Raw genomic sequence first — 27252 nt, 5'->3', positions numbered from 1 at the left:
TGGATCTTACGACAAATACTCCCCCATAACTAAAGCCCCAGTTTATAACAGGAAAGGAACATTTCTGAAGTCAGGGACTCAGCAGTCCCTCAAGGTACTGGCCCCACTTCTGGCAGCACAGATGAGCACAGGTAGGGAGGAAGGACTCTGTGATGTAAAATAGAGCCTTAAGTTAATTAGAGCATAACTTTGGTTGTAGAAGTAAATTGTTGAGTGCGTATCTGAGGCTCACTCCATCCTCACCATTCCTAAACCATCAAGGAAGTAGAAAATGGAATGTGTTAGATTCTGCCTGTGTGCAGTGAGAGAGTTTCCTGCAAATGAACAGTCCTGCACAGTTGAGGGATCAAACAGCATGTCAGTGGGGATAAAGTAAATTGCATCTTCCATGCTCTACCAAAGCATAAGGATGACAATGGAGGAAGCTGGAAAGAACCACTACACAGAACACTTCTCAAAGAAGCAGAGCTAAATACATTAGACTTGGATCCAGCCCTCGAGTCTCAATCTGATTAGTCACAAGAAAAGTGTAGAGGTTGCCATGGAAAAGGCTACATTAATATATAGGTTCCTTTGAGAGACTGCAATCACTGCTTATTCTAAATATAACAGCTGACCAATCTCCACTGCATAAAGTGTCCTTCTGGGCTGAGCGCTCATGTCAATTTATCTTATTTTGGTATGCAGGCACGATATTCATTTTTTTTTAATACTATTTGTGATTACAATAGTTCCGCATAAGAAAATGCATACAGCCACTTACCTCAAGAGCACAAATACTATACCTGTGAAAGTACTTCACATTTTGCTACCATTGCTAAGAGTTTCTCTGGATTGTCATCAGGAGTAAATAAGATCATAATCTGCTTGGCATTGCTTAAATCACTGAGCCAGGGGATACTTTGGGCTGGAAGGAGCCTTTAAAGTCCATCTAGTCCAACCCCCTGCAATGGGCAGGGACATCTTCACCTAGATCAGTTTGCTCAGAGCCTCATTCAACCCAAGTGTGAATGTTTCCAGAGATGGGGCCTCCACCACCCCTCTAGGCAACCTGTGGCAGTGTTTTACTGCCCTCATTATTAAAAACTTCTTCTTTATATCTAGTTAAAATTTACACTCTTTTTGTTTAAAACCACTATCCCTTGTCCTATTGAAACAGGACCCATTTTTCAAATAAATCCCCTTCAAGTATTGAAGGTTATAATAAGTGCTCCCAGGAACCTTTTCTTCTCCAGGTGGAGCAACCCCAATTCCACATGAAAAACAATACAACCCCCATACCAGCAACACCTCCAAGACTATAAGCTTTCCTCTTCTAAAATACATAGAATTCACTCCATATATTTTAGCATTTGAGAAGACAAGGATGACATCAACAGTGAAGACTTGCGGTAAAAGAAGCTCTCCTGGCCATACATACTCAGACACACAGCTTGCTCTGCCAAGTGCTTTTTCACCCATGTAAATTTTTAAAACACTGACGTGTCTGGAATAACATTCATTCTTTATAGGGCTCCATAACTTCATTATTAAATAATGCCTCCATTAAATGAGAAAGTAGGCATGCATTTAATCTATGCTGTATATTCACAGTCACATTAGCAATGCAGAGTGATATGCACTCATAAAAAAAATGCATACAGCTGTCATAATTTCATTCCTGTGCCCTTTTGTGGCCCCTCATTATTATTCCTAAAGCTCAAAGCAGTCTTAAACATCATAAAATATGCATTAGCTCATTCCATCATGTATCCTGTTCTTTATTTAGCCTGGCATCAAAGTGCTATCTTTTCATCTTGAAATGACACTCTAATAGTATGACAGTGAATATAAGGAAGGCTGTGTTTCAGAAAAAATACCTGCCCATGAAGCTGGAATGCCCAAAAGCTGAAGGCAGACACTTGGACAAGGTTTGTTTCTACAAGCATACCTGCCTTAACCCTTATAAACAGAGCAATTCATGTCAGTGCAAAGCTGTTCATATCAGTCCTTAAGCCACATGTCAGTCTGTACAGGGTGCCATAACTGCCACTGGCAAGGGGACAGACAAGGTGCTACAACTGCCCAAATCCCTGACACTTGTGTGGACATTAAAGCCTTGAAATTGCATAGAGACACTGTGGGTCTGTACCAAGCCCAGGGACATTAAGGTATACTGATACAGATGTAGCATATGTTCAGTTTGAGAGCACAATTATGTTCCTGCCACTTCCAGTCTCGTGGTTCTTCTCTTCCCTCCACTTCCACACCTGACTTATATATTATCTGCTTTATAAGATCTAGCATTTTGGAAAGCTTCCCTTCTAGCCCTTTTCATCCAGCACATTACAGTCTTCTTTTTTTTTCATTTCTTAATCATGAAGTCCCTTGGAAAATCATGATAAAATCACTTTTTCTTCTTGTATGTATCTTAAGGTTTTATCTTCCAGCTTTACTTCTGAATTAGAAGAACAGGATGTTAAATCCAACTCTATTTCTAATTAATAAAATAACTGCTCATCCACAAGGCTAAGGAAATAAAAAGTTCCTATTACCTCTGGATTCATGGAACTCCAGCGTAACATGTGCATCAAATCCAAGACTGAAGTAATTATTGAAGACATTGAGGGGAAGCTGTAATTAGATAATTAAAAGACACATAAAAACAACATGAATGAAACATTTCTCAACACACCAGGGTTTAACTATTTAAACTTGGCTCATCATGGAAACCTACTAAGAACAAAGTGAAACATATCAGGGAAATGTAAGCAGAAGGTTGCCCTGAAGGTTAGTAATGGATTATGGAAAATTATCAGATCCAAGAGCCCAAAGAACACAAATAGACCTACAGTGCTTTATGATCGTATATGTGTCTTTGTTAACACATCAAAGGGTTCCTTATGTTGTCATTTAGATTTCCCATAATCTAAATAAAGTGGCTGAGACACTTAAGATATTCACCAACACAAAGGTTTTCAAAGGTTTTACTGTCTCTTCAAGCTCAGCATGACAAATGAAACTCCAGCTGTGTTCTTCTCGCTTCATATATAACCAGGAGCAACCCAAGTCCCAGAGAAGAAGCCCTAATCCTATTGAGGATGCATGAGGCAGGCAGGCACACATCTGGCCTCTTCATTGTTTCAAACACCCAGCAGGGCTGTAGAGAGGCAACTGCAGCATCCAATAGATAAACTGGAAATTATAATTAGAAAAGGAAAATGGTTCACAGAATCAGGAGATTTTTAAAATTATGTAGTATTTTCAACATCTCCAGTCCAAATGATACAATACTATGTGATTTCCTCCCAAAAATTTTCTCATTCTTCAACTACCAAGATACACCAGTGGAGATTATATGGAGACCAAAACACAAATAAGTTAAATATAAAAATGCACTACACCCTGCTGTAAAGTAGGAAACAGCTGGTATCCATTAGCAAAATCCTAAGGAATAAAATTTTACATTCTGTTTTTAGCTTTGTCTAATTGAGGAATGGATGGCAGTGACAGGTTCCCTTTTCCTGCAACTAGAGAAAAGCAACAATGACCTTTCTGATAAAATGCTAGGGATTTTTTCCAGGATTTAATCTTTGACATAAACACTCAACGCCAAGGTGTTTCAAACAACACATAAATGCCTTTCATGCATCTCTGGAATCACTGACATATGAAAAGAATGGAAGGAAGAGATGCAAATAGAAAACTAACAAGTTGCAGAACTCCCCACCCATGCTGCTTCAAGTGTAACCCAAAGTGGTTCATAAGCATTCTGTGGTTTCCATGGGGAAAAGCAGGCTCTAACCTTACGTGCCCCATCCTCCAGCTCATCCTGGGGCAAATCAGGGTTGCGCTCAACCTGAAGATTCCAGCGGTCCAGCTGGACAATTGTTCCATCTTCTACATGGCACAGGATCTTAGACACCGGCTCATCTGTGTAACCCTGGCAGCCGAGGGACCAGAGTATCAGCCACAGAAGGTGAAAACAAATCAAATTACTCATCAATTATCTGACAGACTTCCCTCCTTTCACACTCATCTAAGACCCTCAATAAAATTTTCATCAAGCATTTTAACAAGCTACTATTGATGTATACAAGTCTCGGGTAGGCAAAGTAAGGCCATAAGGAGATGAATTCAAAATATATTTGCCTTTCCTGGAATAAGTCCAGTAGTAAAGGATAAACAAAGAGAAAGTTTAAATTATGCTTAAATTAGAAGCCTGTTTACTGTTCTTGTTACTTGGCCTGAAATACCAGATTCATCTATGTACACTTTTATTGCAACAATATCATTAGTAATTCAAAATCCCAGACTGCAAATTGAAGCAAACTGTAATGCCAGAGTGAAGCAGACCTTGGACACAACCCTGCCTGCTATTTTAGCCAGAAGGAAGTTCCATTCCACACAACTAAATCTGAGAAGCAAGTTGAGAACTCCCACATAAGGGCACCCCAGCCAGTCCTTACCCCACCCCAGTTGAGGGTTCGGGCAAGGTCATTTCCAGTGCCAAGTGGAAGGACAGCCACAGGAGGTGGGGGGCTGAGTTGAAGCTCATCAAGGACGGACAGGATCCAGCCCACCTATAAAAAGGGAAATTAAGAGAACCGTCAGGAATATCAAAGGAAAAAAGACATTTTTTGATCATATCATATTATTTTTCACAGAGAAGATCTAATAAAAGAAATTTAAAAATGAATAAAGAATAACATGGACAATTCAAGGTAATTTTTTAAATTACCATTATGTCAAAAGAAACTCAACCTTTGACAAACAGCTATGAAAGAAAATGAGAGAAGCATTAAAACAGCATGGTGCCTCAGAACTTGTCCTGCCAAGCATGAATTTGCTCACAAGTCTCCCTTTCCCAGAGAAGAGACCTTAGTCCCAAATTATGTCAGTGAGTTCAAGGCATTATATCTATATATATTTACAATATACAGATACACACACAGATAATAAAAGAATAAAAGACTGTACTGAAAGACAGACTAAGGCTCAGGGTTGGAGGCTTTGGATTGGAACAATGAATCTGTCTCTTTTGTATCCTAAGCTTAGTTATTTCAGAGAGCTATTTCTTCTATCTTTCTTCTGGATTACATAAAGCATGCAAATACAAATATAACCAGAAGGAACAAATTACTGTAAATTACATTCTTTTTATTAAATGGTAATTTTTAAAGGGGAGAAAGAATTGTTGTTAAAGATGTTATCAAATTTTGCTGACTGAAATTCTTGCTGCAAAAACAAAGGATTCTTTCTTAAACTACTTTTCACTTTAAAAAAAAAAAAGATTAAGAACTCATGCTGCATTTTTAGATGAAGAATTAATAAAAACTAACAAAAGATTTTTTTCCTATTGTCATTCTTCAAAGATGCAGTTTCTACTGCAAAAGTGAGCCTTTAAACAGGACAGAAAACCAAAATCCTGACTACAGTTGGACTGATGTTTTCTTGCCCCAACTAATATTACTGTGGTTTCAAATATATTCTCAATCCAAACCAGGATAGCACTGGTGCTTCACAAGAGGCATCCAACATAACGTGGCCATCAGGAAAAATAGCTGGGGTTTAAAGGACTGCAGAGGGGGTGGCCAGATAAATACAGAAACCACCATGCTATTTACTATTCTAGGGTATTTCATTCTCCAAGTCTCTTCAAAAATAAATTTCAATTTGTACAAATGGCATTTATCAGACAGCTATTTATCACAACCAACTGTCCAATTATTAAAGCATTTATCTGGGATGTGATCCCCATTGAATTCATTGTCTGACAACAGCCGTCTCAAGTATTTACAGCTCTTATGACCTTGGATGTCACCAAAATTACTGAGGTCTTTTAAAGGGATTTTCAGAGGTAAGTAATCCTCCCTCTTTCAAAATATCTATACCTCTGTACTGATAACAAGAGACAGAATAAAAAGTCAAGATGACATCAGTAGGGCCAGGACTTCTTTAAGTAGTTGGTCATTATCATTGCCAGTGACTTAATCCACACATCTGTGCTTCAGCCTCCCACTGCTACAGGTAACATCACAATACCCACCACTTTGTAAATGCTTTTAACTGATGGACAGAAACTGCAAATTACTAATTTATAAGCACAACATTGCTATTTAACTTGAGGTCATTCCTAAACCTTGTACATTAGTTGCACAATCCAGGATGACACAGACTATCATTTCCCTGTAAACAGAAAGCTCCTGAGTGCTTTGAAAGCAAAGCTTTCTACTTCTGCCCTGGGAAGTAACAGCAAGCAGTCACGATGGAAAAGTTACAATAAGTTCTGATTCACCTCAATAATGAGAAGTAACATCTGGTCTCATTGCATATTCATTAAGTCCATTTAAGCCAGATTTTTCATTTACAGATGTAATGGCTTTGGGAATAACTAGATATTAATTTGTTTCAAACTGAGCAGCAGCCAAGGTAATAGTGGAGTGCTGCTCATACTAATGAGAAGGTGCTGCCACCTCTCGCTCGCAGAGTTCAGCAAAGGGAAATAGGATGGTCCAACTCGATGTAGTTGTATTCTTTTCTCTTTTGATATTTTCATGATTAATTTTTCCCTCTTCCTCAGATGGGAAAGAAAACAAATGGAAACACTTTCTCTCAGCTGATGCATCCTGCTAAAAGTCTTTCATGTTTCTTAAGGAAAGTTCATCATTCAGTAACAGTCACATCTTACTTTCCCATGTACCAGGAAGGCAGTAGTCTTATCATTGATTTTTTTTTTCTTCATTCTTGAAGGGGAAACATTGATATTAATAACCCTGCCACTGGGGTTTTAAAAGGACCCAGAGAAGCTGAAAAAATTCCCCCAGAAATTCAAGCAGAGACAAATTAAGAGAGGGGATTCTGCTCTCTACAAAATAAACCAACTACCTTTCCATGCCCTAAACATCTGCATTGATATGTTCTGTCCAATCACTGCATCTTGTGAGTAGAAATGCATTTTCCTTACCATACTTAGCGTTAAAATTGCCATCAAATGCATGTTGGGGAACTGAGCTCCTAGAGATTAAAGGTCAGTTTTTTGACTGTATTTAGCACTCAGTGGCACAGACTGAGATTTAAAATATTTTCAAGTACTGGAAAGAGAATGCAGTTATAATTACTCCATTACCACTCATGACCTTCAGGCCATGAGCTGCAGAGTTTTTCTCGAAATGAAGGTGCTCAAATCCTTTAAAGGTCTGACCCCATTCACTTACCCAAGAACACAGAAATTCTTTCATAAAGAAAAGTACTGAACCTGGATCTGCCAGCATCTAGCAGGAAGGAGCAGAAATCAAGATTTAATGACTCCCAGACCCTAAGTTATTCTTCTAGACCCTCAGATCTAATGTATATAGTGAGAGGAAACCAGATGGATTAGTCTTTTTTGCTTTTAAGCTGTACGAATTCTTCATGCATAAGGGAAAGAGGGCTTTGGACATGAGAATCTGGCCCTATATCTTCACAGGCCAGGCCACACAGAAAATTGAAAAACAAATCTTAGATTTCACAGGTGTAAGATATGTTATGTCTCTGTGCCTGTGCAGGCAGTGTGAGGTGGGAAACCCACCACCGTGAGGAGTTTAATCACTTGGCCAAGACCATGGGACTGCCAGGTCCCTGCCACGTACCGTCCCATCCCCACCACATGCCAGGATCCTCAGGTTTGGCACTTTTCTGTACAGCTCCAGCCTGCCCAGGGAGGGAAAAGGGGAAAAAAAGGAGAAAAATGTAAGACTGTAATGCAGACATTTTTAATGCATTTTTCTGAGTGACAGTGTAACCACCACTTACTGCATTTTCAAATATTCATTACTAAGAATATGAGTGGAGATGGAAATTCAAAACCACTAGGATGTGAAATGGGACCTTCCTCCATGTTAGGCAGCACCTCCTGACAAGTGTTTGTTTAGCATCTTCCCAGATTTTCATATTCCCTCTAGGGAGGTCAAAATCTTTCATTTTTCTCTTACCTTAAAGCAAACAAATTTAAACACTGAGGTTTTAAAACAATATTTAATGTTCTTCATCATGGCTTTTTGAGCTACCATTTCTCAGTCTTGTATAATGTGACAGATTTTTCAGCTAGTGACTATATTTTAACACCACAGAAGGCAAGAATATGTAATAGAGTTCTTTCTCTGGATATGTGATCTAAATATCAACAGGAAAGATCAAAAAAAACCACCCATTGAATTCCTGTTCCTTCAGTTTCACCCTTCAGAAAGCCATAATAAAATATTTTCTAATGAAGGGGGTGACTTTCACATGTAGAGAGCCAAGTGACCAGAGGATCTAACCCTCCTTTTCCCTATTACACAGCTCTGAAAAATGTATGTCTAACTTAAAGTTTCTAAACCTCATGAGACAACAGCAGTGCAAGTGTCTCTGCAGAAAAACAAAAAGCTTGGATGTCTTGAATGGGAAAGACTTGGACTGTTCTTCTACAGGCAAATATTTGATTTTACATTATTACTGTAAAATTTTTACAGTAATAATATTTACAAAAACATACAAAACATACAAAACATATTCACAAAATGTGGAAGTAATTCTGAGCAGATGGTTAAGTAAAGTCAGTATCTCTATATCCAATACCACAGTAGGATGCTTTCTTAGGCCCTGGAAGCAAGAATCAGCCCTTTAAAGAGAGGTACTCTCTCCCTTGGAAGAGGCTTGCACTTCAATTATTGCCTGGCTAAGCTGAGTTAGTTACTCAGTGAGCGGGGCACTTGCACAGTGCTGTCTGTGCCACTTGCACAGTGGCAGTCTGGAGGCAGGCTCACCCCACTGGAATGCTCATTCATTAAGGAATGGTCAGGCATTGGGATCCTCAGTGAGCCTTGGAGCCATCTGGACCTGGCTCTATCTGGACACCGGGGCAGCTCCTGACCTCTTCTCACAAAAGCCCTCACTGCATCTCTTCCCTTTGCCACCAAAACCTGGATATGTAAATCTCACAGGGTAACTAACCCAGCCAAGCTAGATCTTTTCCCGTTTTGCAGAGCAGAAACAGGGTGCACAGCAATGAAGGCTCCAGTACTTACGCATCTCTTGGTCCTTCCTGAGAGAGATCAAAGACCTGGCGTGGATTCAAATACCACATAAACATTTGGAGAACTTTGGTGCCCTGGCAAGAGAGAAAAACCAAAGGAAGGAAGTTATGAGCAGTTTAATGATTATTGGAAATGATAGTGTGCATTATTCACTATATTTCACCTGCTTTTCTTTTTTTCTGTGCTTTATAAAGCAAATATAAAACAAGAAGACAAACTAGAAAGTGGCATAGCAAATGACTGCTCTGTAGAATAGCAATCCAGGATGAAGTGCACATGCAGGCATATAGACCAATTTCAACAACACAGATCACTACTATAAGAACAGGCATTTGGGGTCAGACCAAAGGTTCATCTCCCACAGCAACCTGTTCTCCTGCTTCTCACCACCTGCAACAAGAAGGAACCTCTGTTATCCCACCTCACCCTCAGGTATCCATGACAGCAAGAAGTTGAACAAGAGTGCAGCTAAAGTCTCCACAACACTGGGCAGTGTGCTGCCCAATATCCAAGCAATGATAGTGCTCTGGCTTCCACCATCACCACAATGATCATTCATAATTGTAACCTCTACCATCTAATGAAGCAGGAGTCAAGGACTTTGTGGGGTACAGCTGCTCCAGTGGTCCCTCACTCAATGCAGTGTGGCCAGCCCATCACCTAAAGGTATAATTTCTGTTTTCTTAAACTCTGTGGTTCATATTCCCACCCAAATATTTTCCTTCACATTCTGCCCAGACACAAAGTGACAGGATCTCTTACTAGCAGCAGAGAGCTAAGAACTCTATGGGCTGAAATTGTAGTCTAATTCAAGAATGCCTTTCAGATGTGGCCTGAGGGTACACATCAGGCATTTTCCATAGCTCTCCCTTCCTAGGGATGGATCTTCTGCCTGACACCTTCCCTGAAGTGAAGAACCAAAAATAGCAGTCATAGGACCTAGGAAAAGGTATAAAAGAGAGAAAATAATTGTGATGTCTGCCATAAGTATTCTTCCAGTCTCAGCTGTGTGCAGTTCATAGAACTCTTAAAGCCGAGGGAGGTACAGGACTTCACAGTTTTCACTTCCAAATACCTCCTCCAGCCTGTGTAAATGTTTAGCATTAACAACACCATATTGCAAGGAGTTTTTTACTGAACTTCAGACTGTGAGAAGAACCAGTTTTTTCCTTTTATTTTGAATCAGTATAAACAGGTTCATTTTTTATCCTCCCTAATTCTAACAGACAAGAAAATGAGTAGTGCCTATACTACTTACTCTTCATGCTCTATAGGCCTCTGGTGTACCTTACACCAATCTTTTCCATTACAAGGCCCTGTTTATTGAAAAACACTAAGAATATTTGATATTCAAAAAGTGGCAGAACCAGGAAAATATTCACTTGGGTAAGTATTCATTCCAAGAATCCTAAGGAAGAAGTCCACTGCATTTTAGTCACTGAAAATTGGTCTCTGTGGTACAGTACAAGACCACTAATGATTTTTTTAGATGCCATAAGAACATGTCATTTCACGTTCAGTAATTTCAAAAGCCTTTCCTAGCAAAACTAAGCCACTTTTTGGATAAAGTCTAAAGGTTCACTGAAAACGTAAATTTTCTGTGGAAAGATGAAATCTTCTGAAAACCTCCAAACTATCATTTTAGATTCCTTTCAAGAATCTGAAGACAGGAGTACAACCACTCAAATACTCAAATATCCATTCCAGTCATCCTACTCTACTGAGATAGAAAGGCCATTCCACAGCAAGGACCTCTTCTGAAGAGGGTCTTCAGGTTTCTTCAGGCATAGAGTCCTTTTTTTCTGACTGACACAGAAACAGTGTCATTTGCAGAAACCCTGCTGGTAAACTTGAACTTTGCTATCTAGACCCAGCTGACACTCTTACCTGATTCCCTCCACTTTTTGGATTGACAAAAACCAGCAGTGGCTTCATGAGTGGAGAGGAGATGGGCTTTATCACAAAAGGCCGGCCTTTGTTATCCTGAGAAACAGAAGTGAGAAACAGCTTTAGTACAAGTGATGTATGTTTCTTTGGCATAACACACACAGAAGAGCCAACCTAGTACTGATAAAACTATTTCAGGAACTGGAAATAGTACAGCCATGTCAATGTGGTGCCCAGCTGAGAGTAATTTATCCAGCTGAGACAACAAAACAAAATAAGAGGGAGAAAATATCATTTCAAGGTAGCACACAACTATTTCAAAATCCTTTTGAGATTATTTCTGACCCTATTGCTTGCAATTATTCACACAACACAAATAATGTATCAGACACAATGTTAATTCTAATACAAACAGTTTTTCCAAAGGAAAATAGAATTAGATAATTTACTTATTCCATTAATTCCATCTAAGAGACAAGTTGCATAAGCACTTATTTGCAGATAATCTGCTCTCAAATTCTTGGCTTTGCTGCCTTCCCACCTTTGAACAAATGCCACAGATCCAACATGACATTATTAATGAGAAAACTATTTGTCTCCCTACTCCCTAGTCCCTGCAGGGTGCTCAAGAGCCCAGCAATGAGGGCAATGTCCTGAGGTCTAACAGTCACAAATTCCAGTTTCTGGTTTGCAGTTCTCTCACCATGCAAGAAGGACTTGAACCAGAGAGCCCTGGCTATGCATGGGCAAGTCTCCCTCCACCTCTCCCATAAGGCTGTTTGTCTATATAATTAATCCTCTAGGAAGGATCTGGAAGCAAGGTCTTCTATGAGACACATGGTAAATAAACCAATAGATCAATAAACTGTTTTCTCTCTCTGTGGTCCAATTTTAATACAAGATCCCCTGAAGAAGATAGCCTAAAATAGATCACATCTGGACCACAGCCTTGCATCAGTGCATGCACCATGGGTGTCACAGCCACAGTTTCACACCCTGTTCTTCTAGTGGCAAAAAAAGGATGTGAGCTGCGTCTCTAATCCCAAGTGAACACTCTTTCATGAGGGTGCTGGTCATTCTATAGTCTAGTACCTTGTTTCTTGAAAAAAATCAACTCAGAAAATAAAACTTTCCATACATGTTTTATCTCTTCTAACAACAAATTCAGTATAATGGAATTTCCAAGGGAAAAATACATTAAGCACTTCAGTGAAAAAAAAAAGGAAAAATAAAGCCTAATAACTTTCAAGTCTGTGTTTAGACATTTAAACAAAAGGAGTATGATTTCCAAAGCACTTGAATACCTACTTCATTTCCTCTTTTGCTGGCTTTTCTTTTAAAGGATGTTCTCTTCTTTCGCCTTGTTGAAGTCTTTAAGGAGTTCTACATCAAAAGAAAAAAGAATACATGAAAAGCAAACCAAAATTTAGAAGACAGGCCCAGACAGAGCCCCTTTACGAAGCTCTTCCATGCATGTCCACTTGGAGAATGATAAGAGTATCTGGCACATGCTTGAGATTTAAATTACATGCGCTGCATGCTTTACACTTCCACACCACCGTTTATGGAGAAAGCCACACACGGAGACCAGACTGGTGCTTTGGAACTGGAAACTTTCTCACGCTGTGAGGGGGGAAAAAAGATCAGATGCTCCCATTGACTCACATAACACCACATGTTGTACCTGCCAACCCTCCCAATAGGGGTAGGAGACGCCCGTTTCCCCTTCGGGGCTCCAGTCTCCTGCCCAATCAGGCTCGTCTCCTGGTATGGAGACCACCTGCATAAAGATGTAATAAAAAAACATGATAAATAAGATATTTTTCATGTTTTTTTGTTTGCTTTTTTTTTTTTTTTTAAGGAAAGAAAACAACAAGTTTTAGCTCTGGCAACTATTATGACTCAACATAACATAGGCCACCATGGCATATGATGCTGGCACTGTAGAGTCAGTTCCAGCCTATGAAGAAACTTGTGTAATCATCTGCTAAGGAACAAAGTGAATCGTTAAATTTTTTAACGATTTAAGTAAAGAAGGTGTTTGTGGGGTGATATTTTTAGTGGTTTTAACTAACAATATTGCTTAACTACATAGGAAAGATAATGTACGAGTGCTTGTATTTTGCAGAACCTATTAAAATAGAACTAATGTCAAGGCTATTCTCCAGGCAGATGACAATCTGCTCAGTGATACTGAGAAAAAAGGTGTTCTGATGTGATAAGAGCAGTCCAAAAAAGGGGAAATTTTATTATATATTTTTTTTATTTCTTTTAATTCACTAGTTGAAGTTATACCTGCAGGAAAACCTAACCATTTCCATAACTGAAATTTTGTCTTATGGGAAATACTCCAAATATTTTTGCAGTATTACAACTTCTAGTCTAGCCATCACCAGGAAATAAAGTAGTATACAGAATTAGAAGAAAGATCATTGATTTTTTTTTCCCCCTGGATATAAGAGAGAAAGCAAGATTCACTCAGCTCATGTGAAAGTTCATTTCTGTCCTGACCTTGATCAGAAGTGTACCACTAATGAAAGTCAACAAGCAGAGATCACCAAATCTGTAAAAAGTGATGTTTATTCTTAATCCTGCTCGCTATCCAACATGAACAGGAATAGCTACTAAATTTTGTTTACTACACATCAACCACTTTTAGAATTTCAAGACTTGTGTATGACACACCAGATACACAAGTTAATGCTTCCACATCCCTGAGAAGAAAAACCAACAGATATCTAACTGAAATACCTAAAGGCATTGTCCTCTATTACATAGACCAAGAGAAGCCTGCCACAGAGCACAAGCTCAGCATTCCTGGAGAAGAAAATATGTATGCCTTACTCCTTACTGAAATACTGAAGACAAGACAGGTCTTGTACATCAGTTTCAGGAATTTGTTCTTTTAGACCATATTTTGAGAAATAACCTAAAGAAGTGTTCATATTTTCACAATCTTCCCTACTCTGATACAAAGTGGTCTTGAAAGCATTGCAAAACTTAAAGGCTGCACTGACTACCAAGTGCATCAGCAATCCCATCTGCATGGTCTTGCATTGCCCTACCTCAGTAGTCACATTGACTGCAGGCAAAAGTCTTGATGTCAATAGAAAGTTATGAAAGTTACATTCAAAGCTGCCTCCCATGGGGGCCTTAGCCCAGTTCCTCAGACATTCTCTGAAGGATTCTCCCTGGGCTGGGGCAAAGTCTATCCACACTTTTGTTATCAGTGTACTGAAAGCTCACATACATACCAAAGGTAAAGACAGATCATAAAAGAATAATTTAAAGAATGTTTAAATGTAATTGTCATTAAATCCCACTATAATGTACCAAACAGTAGGGTGGGAAAAGGCATATATTTATAGCTATTAAAAAAAGCTATATTCAAGAAACAGTTGAAGGCTAAGCCTCCATTCATGGTTATAAACATTTTCATTTCCATACTCAAAAAGACACTAAATGCTGCATCTCAATAATGATGTTTCACTTTTTATTTTTATTTTTTTTTAACATGCCTACATCTATAGTGTTAATAGACCCTAAAGCTTTGCTACAGTAATTGCAACCACGTGTTCATAGCAGATGAACCGCAAAAAGCTGCTTAAACATACACAGGTGTTTTTTTGCAAACATGCAGAAGAGTAATAGCCAAAGAGTATCAGCAGTCTTTGCACACTGAAGTGAAGAAATGGATACATTTCTTGTTCACAGAACAAGGTGATGAGACATAAAATGTTATTCAGCAAGGTACCTGATAGCAAAGCATACCTTTAAAATGGGCACCATAAGTAAATCCTAACTTGCCTCTAGAGAGGAAACCTCTCTTTTGTGGATGTCAGTTTGTCCATCTTCAAAAAGAGATTTTTCATATTATTGAATGGTCAGTATAGCTCTCAGAAAGCTTAGGTAGATGAACAGGATTGGAGTCCTTCTTGGATGGTGTTGGATGGTGTGAAGGCCATGGATTACCTCAGACAAATCTGATGAAACCTTTCAACTTTCCTTTACAACATTTCATCCTCAGTTTTCAAAGGCTTTTAGCACACTGATTTTCAAATTACTTAAACAATGAACAGCATCTGAGAAGGTCAATCTCTACTGTGTTCTGGTTGTTCACAAACCACTATCAGACAAGCCAGCTGGATTCAGCAATTGAGGAAATTGAGGAAATAAAGAAATAAGCCCAGAAATTTAGGTATTCACTAGAACTAATTCACAGTCCTCAAAGGAAGAGAACAATACACCAAGTTTACTCACCTTGAACAGAAAAACCTTGGAATTTTACAGTTACTGCCTTTGTCTTCCCAAACAGAAGACAAACTAAGTCAGTAAATCCATCAGGCAGATCCTCCTTATCATCTACTTTTCTCTCACAGCACAAGCATATAAAAAGTCCACTGCCAGAGCTAACACCACTTTGGCTACCAGACCTCACCTTAAACAAAATACCACCAGTCAACAAGGGCAACCTGGTTAACAAACTAGGAAATGGAATTGTTTTGAACCCCAGGAAAACAGACCTGGTATCAAAGCATTGCTAGCAATACAGAAATACTGGAAATCACTAGAAAAGTTACAGAAGTGATTCACACTACGGATAACATGGAAGAGGTATTAGGAGTTTTCCATTCATGTAACGGGGTCATTACACACAGGGCTGCCACCAATTCCAAAACTGTTTGAACCATTCTGAATATTCTTCATCTTGCACTCAGTTGCTTACAAGAAGCATTTAGACCATTGGTTGTCAGCATAAATTTGTTCTTAACCAATTACACCACAACGCTTCACTAGCATAACACTGTTGGTAACGAGACACAGAGTGTGGTCCTTGTGCAAGCCTAATATTTGAAAGGTGGTGACCCACGTTGTATTAAGCATGGAAAACTATTTTTGAAGCAATCAAAAAATAAAAAATTATAAAACAGGGCAAGGTTTTGCTACAAAATGCCATCTTATTTACTTAAAGGAAACCACAAAAACAGGATGCAGGCATCACTAAAATCAATTTTATATGAGAAGGAAATTCAGTTCAGGAGCTGTCTGTGACCAATGTAAGCAGTTAATTAGAGCTGAGAAAATATTTTATACCCAAAAAGCTTCTAGCCATATTTATTCTGACTGTGGGATATATGAAAAACAGATTGTTGGTTACACATTCATTTTTTTAATGTGAAATTGCAAAAATTTTAAATACTGTGTTTGTACTATCTGGATCAATGTGAAGGGAATATTTCAAAGTGTTTACCAAACATTTCTATAGGGTGAAGAAGGTCATAATACATAGAAGTAGAGCTGGCCAGAAACAGCAGGAGAGGAAAAGTATTTCATAAGAAAACAATAAATAAGAGAACAAGAGTTCTTGCCAAAAATCTGAAAACACATCCAAAAGATGCATCACTAGTTTCTAAAGTAATAAGGATGCCTTTCCCATAACTCCAATGGATGCTATTAGGAAGATTCATGGAAATGCATCCATTGTCTGTGTAAAATACAATTTTGATCTATTTAATGCTTCAGCTACTCAAGATAAGGTTTTGCATGCTACTGACTATGAATTTCAAGGACTAGAGATGTGAGTTAATAATGAAGTACTTTCTCTGCAGTCATGACTCAGGCATACAAAGCTAACAGATATTTTCTTTTAGTCTAACATTTTAAGCCTTTATTTAAAAGATTTTTTTCCATAAATTATAATTATCTAGAGTAGATTTCTTTTTAAATTTGAAGTTGTAAAAAAAATGGACAAGAAAGCAAATTCTCTACAGATATTATAAGGAAGGTACCCTGCTTTGGGCAAAAGATAAATCAAAAGAAAATTACACATCAGGGTTTGGCTGGGGGGCGATTTGGGTTCTTTTTCCATTTGTTCATTTTTTGGGTGGTTTTTTGGGGGGGTTTTTTGGGGGGTTTTGCTTTTGTGGTTTTGTTTGTTTGTTTGGTTGGTTGGTTGGGTTTTTTTGTTTGTTTGTTTGTTTTACTTAAAAAAGTATAAAAATTTAAATTATTAAAGAAAAGCTTCTTTTAATAAGGTCAAACATGGATACATCTGTCAAATACCACACAGTTGCTGAAAATTGGCCAAGGATATTAAGTCCAAGCCAACATTCCTCAACAAAGGAGAACAAATTATTTCTCTGGAGGAGACTGAGTAAAACAGAGAAAGAATATGAGGGAAATCTACAAATGGCAAAAAGCCTTTTTTCTCAGAGTGGAGGTGGCTAGGAATCTCACAATGCTCTCTCTTGACTTAAAGGAGAAATAGAGGCCTCTTCTATTGACTTTTTGGTTACTCTATCCATTTATTTTCCCTTCCCTCTGCCTCTTGTCTTTAACAACCAGTTTCCTACTCATGTCCAAATCTGTCACATCCCTAAACTGGAACTAAAGACGGTGTCACAATTTAGGCCTCAGGCCTTTTTCCAGTTTCATTAAATACTTTTAGTGCCTTGGCTACAGCCTCAACTTCTTAGCTTCTCCTTGACAGCCAGGAGGCAGAGTCAAAAAGCCCAGGTCACTTCCCAAGGATGGACTGAAATAAAGAATATTACTCTGAAATAAAAAAAAAAAAACAACTAACTATTTCTGATTCTTTGATATGTTCAGTGCTTGCTTCTTTCAGTTCAACTTGAAGTAAAAACAGACTTTCAAAGAAAAAAATTATTCTTGCATAATGTGAACCCCCTTTTAATTTTTGGCCAGCTCTCTTTTGGACATTTTTTTTCCTGTTGTGTCCAGCAGTGAATTACCTTCTCCAAGACCTACCACATCCATCACAGAAGTTTTGAAGTCCAATGCTGTTATGTGCAACACAATGAGCATGTGGGTTTACTGCTGACTGTGCAGGCACTGGTGTAAGACCTGATTCTTTACATGTCTATTAAAGGCAAATTCAGAGGGATGCCAGTCCAGACACAGCAAGTCCTACTGCACTTCAAGGAAATGTTTGTGAAGTTTCTCCCTGTATTTGCTCAGCTCTATTAAATGAAACATGCTTGACTGCCTGCCACATGGGGGATGTCTTGCAGTATGCTTGCTGAACTCACAGGAACAACTCTGAGCTGAATTAGCTCAGAACAAGTCATGTTTGTTGCTAATCATCTCAAACAGGGAAATTTACTGAAGGACTTGATGGAGGAGAAAGAGGATACAGGTTCATAACCACCATGGATGTATGCTAGGTTTCAGGGATATTGACAGGGTTGAACAAGCATGCCTTGGTGAAGGAGGACCAAGCAGAGAAGCCAGGCTGGCCCTGCACAGCCAGACAGGCCCTGCACAGCCAGACAGCTTCAGAAACAGACGTCAGCATGCAGTTACCTGAGGTTTCTTCACCTTAATGATCCAGGTGGGAGGCACAATGACAGCAGCATGAGCCCCCAGGGAACATGGCTCCTCAATGTGATGTAGCATGAAACAGGTGACTTTGTTATGAAACTGGAAGAGAAGGAAAGGGTAGAGTCAAGAAAGAGGACAAGAAAGACAAAAGGGATGCCTGGAGAAGAGGGTGATGGTACAAAAACTGGAGAAATATTCCCAACTCCACCATTTTCAAGTACTTCAAAGCATGGACATGTAACTAAAGATGATCTTCCTAAGCTACACAGTCTTAAAAAAAAATGCAAATAAAAACAAACCAAGACAAACAAAAGCACCCAACCAACAAACCAAAAAATCCTCACAATCACTCCTAGTTAAACCCAGACCACAGTCTCCTAAAGTATTTTCCACTTACCGCCAGCTTGCACCAGGAACAACTGATGGCCACAATCTCTTTACTATGGAAGGAGAATTTCTGCTGAAAGCCCTAGAATAACCAGAGGGAAAAAAGGATTAAATTCCTCTTGACTATAAGAAAATATATTCCTCTAACTCTATCCAGGTGAGTGTGCTAGGCAAGCAGATTATTGGGGCATAAAACAATTACAGGAGGTAACAGAAGGTTCTTCCACTGGATATATTCACACAATACTTTTAAAAGGATTTTATGTTTTCCCTTAATTTTTTTTGCAGTTAAAAACAATTAAATAAATAGGTTAAAAAATGTCTATTTTAATTTTTAATGGATCTCTGCAGACCTGAAAGTTTCAGATATTCTGTTGAACAAAGTGTTCTGTCATTGCAGCCTTGTTTGTTTTAAATATAAACAAGAATTTGTTGGGGTTTTTTTTACTACAGAGTAGAATTGCTTCTTTTTTTATGATAAAAATAAATTAACTACAATGTCTCTCTGGGAAAGTTCTGACAGAGAAATAAAGTAATTAGGTTTATAGTTTTGTTGAACTGACTCTGATTAAAATCTTTCCAGTAAGTTCCAAAAACTCAGTGTGGTCTGATTCAGATGACACAATTAAAATAAAATATTTCTTTATATTTTGAAAGAAGAAAAGCCTTCACAAACCAGAAAATGTGATTTTATTCTCCTAGAAAGGAGCTTCTTTCTGTAGAATGCAATATGACTTTGCTGTAAGTTTTAAGGCTGGAAAAGACAATTGGGTCATATATATCCTTCTGCATGTAACACAGGCAATAAATAATAAGATACAGTCTGTAATTTTGAGCTGAGTTAAAGCTTTTTTAGTCAGAGAAAAAAATAGATTTGGGTTGATGTCTGGAGAGATAAAAAGTTCACAATTTCAGTGAACAGTTTGTCACAGTTGCCTTTACTACTTAGATTTCAGATTTGCAGTTGGTTGCATCCTTTATTCATGGCCTTCCATCAATCCTCTCTCTACCTCTGTAAGTAGCCTATCACCACCCAGGATTTTCTAATTCAATCTCTCTACCAAGTGATGAATTTGTAAGCCAATTTTTACCTTCAACAAGCTGAGTAATACCTAAACCTCCTACATGCTGGACAATGCCCAAGACCCAATGCAAAAAAAGTTACAAACTGATTTATAACTGGTATTGCCTCACTGCTTCTGTTATTAAAGTCCTTATCCTGCGGGACAAATGAGCCTATTAATGCTCAGTGAAATGACAAGATCAAGCGCACCAAGAAGGAGAATTAAATAAACAACAAAAAAACCATGCATATATGCCTTGGTCTTCTTAAGTGAGGGATTGAGCCACAATCTGCCTACACAGGGTGGCTGAGGACAATTATCTTGATACTCAGAAGGGGAGCAGGCTCTACCTGCCTGCCTAGAAAGCAGAAGTACATCTTGCAGCTTCATGTACAGGTGTCCCCAGCATGTACTCAAACCAGTTTGCCACATGGACCTCATTACCAAGACTAACTCCTGAAAAAGCTTGTGTCACCTCTGGCTAGATTTTTGGGGTTTTGTTTCAATCCTTCTCCTAATGCCTCAGGGTTTACATTCAGAGAAATTCAAATAGTAGATTCTTCATAATGACAGTGATCTGGCCTATTCAGGTTTAGCAGTGGAGTGTAGTGAAGTGGCTTAACAAAGACAAGCTGGCCATATATTTCTAGCTGGGTACATCTTGTTTGCCATTCGGTGTGGGCATAAGAACAGAGAGACAATAACTGTGATGCAAGTGCAGGAACTGAGGTCTGACACTGGACAAAAAACACTCTTTCCTCATTTACTTACTCTATTGCTTCACAATGTTTCTCACAAATCTTACTCCTCCTTGTTCCAAAGTGCATTAAAATAAAAAAGAATTATTTCAGTCCCTCATGGACACAAATTGTTTTGGCTTTTTCTGCTGTGTAACATCCAGGGGGGAAATTCTTCTCTCCCAGAATCTCCAATAATAAAAGTCTAAATTCAGTACATTAATCCCACAGCCCATCAGCTGTGCATTTTAAACATATGGACTGAGCAGCTTGTCTGGTTCTAGATGGATCATTTTTCCTTTATTTAGTAAGTCATTTGGCTTTTAGGGAGTCATTAGAGAAAATGATACAGCAATAAAAACATTAATGATAAGGAGCAAAAAACCACCACTTTCCTCACTCAGATTGCTTTACAAATGTGAGCGAATTCTTCCTAAGGATACAAGTTTCATGTAAGACAGCATTTATTTTAAACCTAGCTTTACAAATAAAGTAATTGATAAAACTGGTAAAATAAACCATGCATTGTAAGTCACAGTGAGATTTAACAGGGACTATTGGACTGAAACATAGAAACTCTCCGTATTTCACTAGGACTCATATTTTCTGCCTTCTCTGAGTGAGAAGGAACACTGATTTCTTGATGTCTTCAATCGTGCAAGGAGGTCTTCTGCACCAAATTAGAAATTTTGAGATAGAAAATCAATTTCATATTTTTGAGAACATCAGCCTAAGAGTGTATAATTAGCACTGATTCTCCAGCAGCCAATCCCTCCACAATGCATGGAGCCCCATGTTGTAAACTGCTCCTGTAGAAATAAACAGTTGTGCACACCAGAAAAAAATGTACACGTAGGAAAAGAGCATTTGAATGTCCACAAAACAAGCTTGTGTTCATAATTCAAGCTGTCTGAATAGTCTGGATTAAAGTACAAATTAACATAGACACTGCACACCAAAGACAGCCCATAGGGATTACTAGTTCTGATATGTTTTATTTATATCATCAGAAGGGTTTATTATTAAAGACTATTTTCCCACCAGTGTTAGGGCTACTAATAATAATTTTTGCAAGTAATTTCCTACAAAAGATTTTCTCTTTTCAGTACTCTTAGAGATACCCTAATGCAACATAAATGTAGGAGAGACAGGTATTATTACAACTTGAATATAGACTGCAACAGAAGCATTTGGTTGATGAGCTCTGCTAAAATAAAAAAGAACTGGAATGGCTTTTCAAGCACTAGAAATTTCAGTCTTAACTTTATATTCAGCTCTGCATCAATCCAAAGGCCTTTAAAGGGACCAGGGACACTGTAGACACCCACTGCATCTGTATGGAAGACGTCCCACTCTGGACACCACAGAAGGTTAAAGAAATAGTATTTGTTTATCATTATGGTCCAAAATGTGCTCTCAGTCTCAGAAAACCCCTCAGCCACTCCTAACTGGAAGCATATGACAAAAAGATTCCATTTCATTCATTCTTAAGCTTGTATTACTGCACATAGTTAAGAAATGGATGCTGGACCACATGGTCTGAGCATTTTTACGTCATATTATAGAAAGATTAAAAAATTATCCTGATTGCTCTGGTGATGCCAGGTGACAAACAGCTAACAGCTATGAAACCGTCTTTTTTCCCACCACGTCTTCACGAGAAAGAGAAGAATTCTGAAACATCATGAATGATGTAGGTGTAGGTGCCATGGCTTGGGAACACTTAATTGCCAACCCTTCCAACACAACGGCTATGAAGCATTAGGAAAAACAGCTAATGTGTGACAGGTTTGAAACAGTCAAATATAGTTCACATAGCATGTAGTTAAGTTCAGGAATTTCTGGCTAAAGGATGTTGTAAATGCTACAACTTTACACGAATTCAAGGTTCAACACGGCAAGACCACAGGAAAGAGATTACCATTGACTGTTAACTACAAAGGCACCGTTTCTGGAAATTCATGAGACAAAGACAGATATAGATTGCTTGGTTACACTGCACATTCCAGGTCCTCTTCCCTTGTACCAATTTCTCTATATAATACTTCAGCAATAAATCAGTGGAATCACCCTTGGGAAGAAGAGTAAAAAAATCTAAAGCCTAGATGAGTTTATATAAGCTGTATTTGCACTAGCAAGTAATGTGTAACAAGGTAGCACAGGTTCTCTTACTACTTAAGAGATTATACACAAGCATTGTCAGATAATTTTACTTTGGATGAGCTGTAGTCTGGTCCTGTGGACTGAATTCCCGCCAGTAACTCCATAGTGAACTTTCAATTAAGTTTAATCTAAAAGGAATTCAGTTCATTTGTTACAAGATTGTCCCACATGTGGACTACTGTAAGTGATGATAACAAGGAAAAAATTCTTTCAAACTGCACTTCTGATTAAAGGTGGAACATTGACAGACCCCTGTGTGCTCAATTTTTCAGTGTCGGCCGTGGCACATAATGGTACACAGAATATAAAAGCTATGCCAAGGATATGGAGTGCATTAATTCCTATCCACTTGCTTATGATTTGAAACAAGAGATGGGTACATCCTGAAAACTCTTTTTTAACTGTAATTAATGATCATTAACATACTTAACCATCTCATTTCAGGCATGGGATAGGACTGTTACACAACAATGAGATCTACCAGAATCCTTAAGTATTCCATGAGAAATACTTTTTTATTTTAAATTTAATTTTTTTTTAAATTTACTGTCATTCTGTTTCAATGAGTTTCCCTTTTCTTGCAAGACAAGAGAATAATAAAGGTGGCTCTTACTTGGAGGTTTTTGGAATGTTATAGCAGAGTACATGCATTTTGCTGTGATAGGAGACTGCTTGACCAATAAATATAAATGGGTTTTTTGTTTGTTTATTTGGTTGGGGTTTTTTTGTTATAATTTTCCTGGCAAAGAACAATTCTACTACAGCATACTCATGTTGTTCTTAACCAAATATTTCTTATTTAAGGGAAAAACTGAGATTTTCTCTGAACTTCTCTATATTCTCTCTTTGATGGTTGGATTTGAAGACTTATATCAACCAAGGCTGCCCATGGGAACATACCCAGCACAGGTTTTGATATGATACCTAGTAAGTACTCTCATTGCAAAATCAACTCCAAATGCCTGTAGGGGATGTCCAGGCCAAGAAGACAGAGAAGGGTGGCAAAGTCATACCCTAAGAATGCTGTGTGCAAGCTGCCTTGCTGCACCATTGCCATGGTACTTGCTATAAAAGGGCATCACGTTTTTATTGCATTTCCTGCTGCAGCTAGTAGCTGACAATCTGCATGATTATCCCGATACAAATCTCATTTTCCTCTGAATGAAGTGCTGTGCCATGGAGACGAGACATGGTCTGTCTTACTAGTTGGAAAGAGGGAGGAAAAGTAGAATATAGTGCCGGAGAAAGGCAATTAAATCCCTGTTAATTTAATTCTTAAGTATCTCTTGGTATATTTCAGGGTTTCATAATATTTCAGAAGAAAGACTTTCAGTAGCTAAACTTCCACCTTTTTATACTTTTTTAGAAATAAACTTTTACAATCTATGAAGCAGAGGAAACATAAAGCAGTCACAAATCTTAGAGGCTGCTGGGGCAAAAAGAAAGAACAGCCTTTCTTTTCCAGGAGCCTAAAAATAGGCCATAACAATTTTGGCACAGAGGACAGCACTGCAAGAACATCGTATTAGTACAGGGTTAGCTTAGCAATTAAAAAGGCTCAAGGAGTCACAGCTTTCCTCCTCCACATTTTCAGCAGCCAATACACCACAACCTCCCAGGACAAATGATGTGCGCATTCCTGCAGATGCAGCTGCCTTTCCCTTCCCATGTGGGAATCAGTAATGCTCAACATCTCAACATGCTCAACATTGTCATTAGCTATTAAAAAAGGCCAAGTGCTTGTGATAGAAAAAAAAGGGCAGTGACTAAAAGGACCTACTGGCTACCCTGAATTCCTACATGCCTTGTGTCATGCTTGTGCTGTGCTGGAAATCTTACCTTTCCACACTGCTTACATTTACCCTCCTGCCTCCGCCGGTGCACCCAGTGATGCCGCACAAAGTTCTGCAAACAGGGACAAAAAGATGTATTACAGGAAGCATTGGCACCTTGCACTCAATCCATCTCTTCTTCACCTTGCACTCACATACCATCTATGTGAAATTGGTTAACAGACCCCAAAGAAAAAGCCCCTTCAGCCAACAGACTAATTCCTGGAGCAAAATGTGCAGCAAGCACTTCAGGAAACCTCAAAACCCACCAAAACTGTAGGAGGAATAAGGACAAGGTGGTGTTTTCTTTATCCACGTTGGAATGAGGCCAGAACTACTTCCTCAGTATTCAGGGTTTTAAATGTTTGATTTTATATTTCAGATACTGCTAGAGAGGGGAAAAAAAAAAAAAAGAAAAAAAAAAAAAACCCACAACACAAAAAAATCCACCCCATCACACCTAAGAGAAAAGAACTGAAAGGAGAGGGAAATATGTTTTTTAAAAAATAAAAATACTAGCTCTAAGGCCAGGAAGAAAAAAAATAAAAAGACTAACTGAATGAATGGGCAAAAGACAACAAAAAGGTGAAATGGTTTCTGTCAGTGTAAGTAATAGAGTGCTTCAGCTAGAATTCATCTTACATTTATTCTGGAGACGGGAACATGTTCCACTGGGAACCAATTCTCTCTCTAAGATTTCTCTCAATCTAAAAGCACTCCTACAGCTGCACACCAGGGGGATCAGTACACATCAAATGAAAAGTGATCATCATTTGTCCATTACTTACTTCTCTTGGAGATCTGGAACCTCCTTCTCGGAAAGTTGGTTTGCAGCGAAAATTAATCTGGCATTGAAATAAAACTGTTAGAATTTAAAGTGAGCTGAAAGAAAATTTATTCCAATATTTTGATCTAGGCTAGACTTCCAAAGTATTTATTATCTATTAAAATATTAGCTTTACTAGGTGAAAAACTAACTTACTTATATGTCAGAAAAATCTCTTTTCATAGGCCATATTAATTCTCTTTTCTAGACCTCTACACAGCCCCCATCATCACTAATGCTATTGCTACCTACTCAGTTCCAATAGTTAAATTGCCTCCTCCTTCTAGAAGGAAAACATTTTATCTGTTTTGGTTTTGTGAAGATCATTTGCAAACAAATGCACACTTCAGCTTAGGTCTCAAAAGTTAGTAAGTGCTGGGAATTTCACTCTGTAAGACCTTTTTTCATATCCTATCTTTATGTCTTCACAAACAAAATCTGTGGAGAGAATGACATTTACATAAATAATGCAAATTCTTATAGATTTCTACCGTTTCCTTAGACAAGGATGTTTTCATCCACCTCCCCAACCACAAATCATTTGGGGAGCACTGTACTGCTCCATGCAGTGGTGTTGCCCCTCCAAAAAGGGCAACAGGAGCTCTCATGAATCGAAAACATTTTGAGAAAGGTGAAGAGAAAAAGAGTATTTTATAAAAAAGAAGGCAGTCCTGTGAGAAAAAAAAAATAACGTTTTGAGAAAAGAAAAATAATAGAAATGAGAGTAGAGGGATGTAGACATTAAAAAACACACTGAAGAAGAGAGAGGCCTGCAAAAGTCTAAAGGGTATGTGAATAAGGATGCACTAAATTAAACAAATTCAAGTTTAAGTTGACTGTCCTTCAAAGAATTAAACATTTGAAGATAATGCACACCTATGGTTTTGTTACAAAGGTAGCATAACCAAGTTTCTCCAAATTTAAATACAACTCTCCCTAAATAAATAAGTTCTTTCCTCATTTAATTTTTGCCTTCAAAATAATAGCTCTAGGGAGAAAAATTAAAATAATTATTAAAAAGAAAAGCACACAAAAAAAGAAGTAAACAAAATACCTAGTAACTATAAAGAAACAAAAAGTGTTGTAATATTAATCTTTTCCCATTGCTCTTCACCTGAAATTGCAATTTGTTGTTTCCCTGTTCAGTCATGGCAGGCTGTAAATTTTATATTTATTTTGCTTAAAATGTTCACCTTTGCAGAAAGGGCCAAGCAGAAGACTTATGTGCTAGTTTTACACTTTACAGACTTTATAACAGCCCTCTGCCAAGAGGAGGATTTCGTGGTCTCCAAAAGAGCACAGAGAAGCTGGGTTTTATCTAAGTGCTCATTTTCTCTGGCTGGCAATGCCACCAACTTGCTGGGCTGTGGAAAGTCAGCACTGCTGGTGATGGAGGAAGTCATAAAAAATTCACTGGTAACATTTTGTGCTGAAAGCATGTGCTAATGTTAATTTCACTGTGGATAAAAGCATCGGGGGTGGAAATGGTACCTCTCTATCTTGGTATTATGGCAATCACTGTGGGATTTGTCAACATGAGTCCAAACACTTGGAAAGGAAAAAGCCCTTTCCTTATAGGATTGCTGCTATAAATTTGTTTTGCATCAGCCTCTTTTATGAAGAACAACATTGTTAAACATGTAGGAGTGAAAATGAAGCTCTAATGAAAGCAATGGGGAAATTCCCACACATATTTCTTTGCACATATCCCACCAGGAATGAAAAGGGTGGAGATTTCTTTAGCACATTTCCAGTTGGGCATAATGAAGACAAACCTCTGAGGGGAAGACTAAAATCAGTAACAGATATTCTGTAGGTGCCTGGGTGTGATCAAGGATCCTTGAAGGAAATGAGAAGCAGGACAGATGCTCACAGAAATAACAGTAGTATAAAGGAAAGGTTTGATGTTTTCCATTTTACAGACAAAAACTTGAATTCTGAAGATTTGAAGAGAAAACAGTATGGTCTAGTAAATACAAG

At 38.3% G+C, this 27252-nt stretch overlaps 1 protein-coding gene across 4 annotated transcripts in view; it reads right to left on the bottom strand.

Annotated features, from left to right (window-relative positions):
• DGKI (diacylglycerol kinase iota) overlaps positions 1–18732 on the bottom strand; it is a 99783-nt gene extending 81051 nt beyond the window's left edge. For 3 of the 4 annotated variants that reach the window (XM_083859487.1, XM_083859489.1, XM_083859488.1), the window contains exons 1-9: positions 18661–18732; positions 18246–18362; positions 12219–12305; positions 10923–11018; positions 9027–9109; positions 7611–7671; positions 4449–4562; positions 3785–3922; positions 2535–2613 (exon numbers count right to left, since the gene is read on the bottom strand). In XM_083859487.1, the coding sequence (XP_083715613.1) occupies positions 2535–2613; positions 3785–3922; positions 4449–4562; positions 7611–7671; positions 9027–9109; positions 10923–11018; positions 12219–12305; positions 18246–18338 (751 nt within the window). In that variant the 5' untranslated portion in view covers positions 18339–18362; positions 18661–18732. Of the gene's footprint in view, positions 1–2534; positions 2614–3784; positions 3923–4448; positions 4563–7610; positions 7672–9026; positions 9110–10922; positions 11019–12218; positions 12306–18245 lie in introns of all 4 variants that reach the window. The other variant, XM_083859486.1, reaches the window with a different exon arrangement.
• Between the last annotated feature and the right edge of the window lie 8520 nt (positions 18733–27252).

The sequence above is a fragment of the Zosterops lateralis genome (assembly GCF_965231275.1).
Source record: "Zosterops lateralis genome assembly, chromosome: 4".
Taxonomy (NCBI): domain Eukaryota; kingdom Metazoa; phylum Chordata; class Aves; order Passeriformes; family Zosteropidae; genus Zosterops; species Zosterops lateralis.
This window is presented reverse-complemented; position numbering and strand designations above follow the sequence as displayed.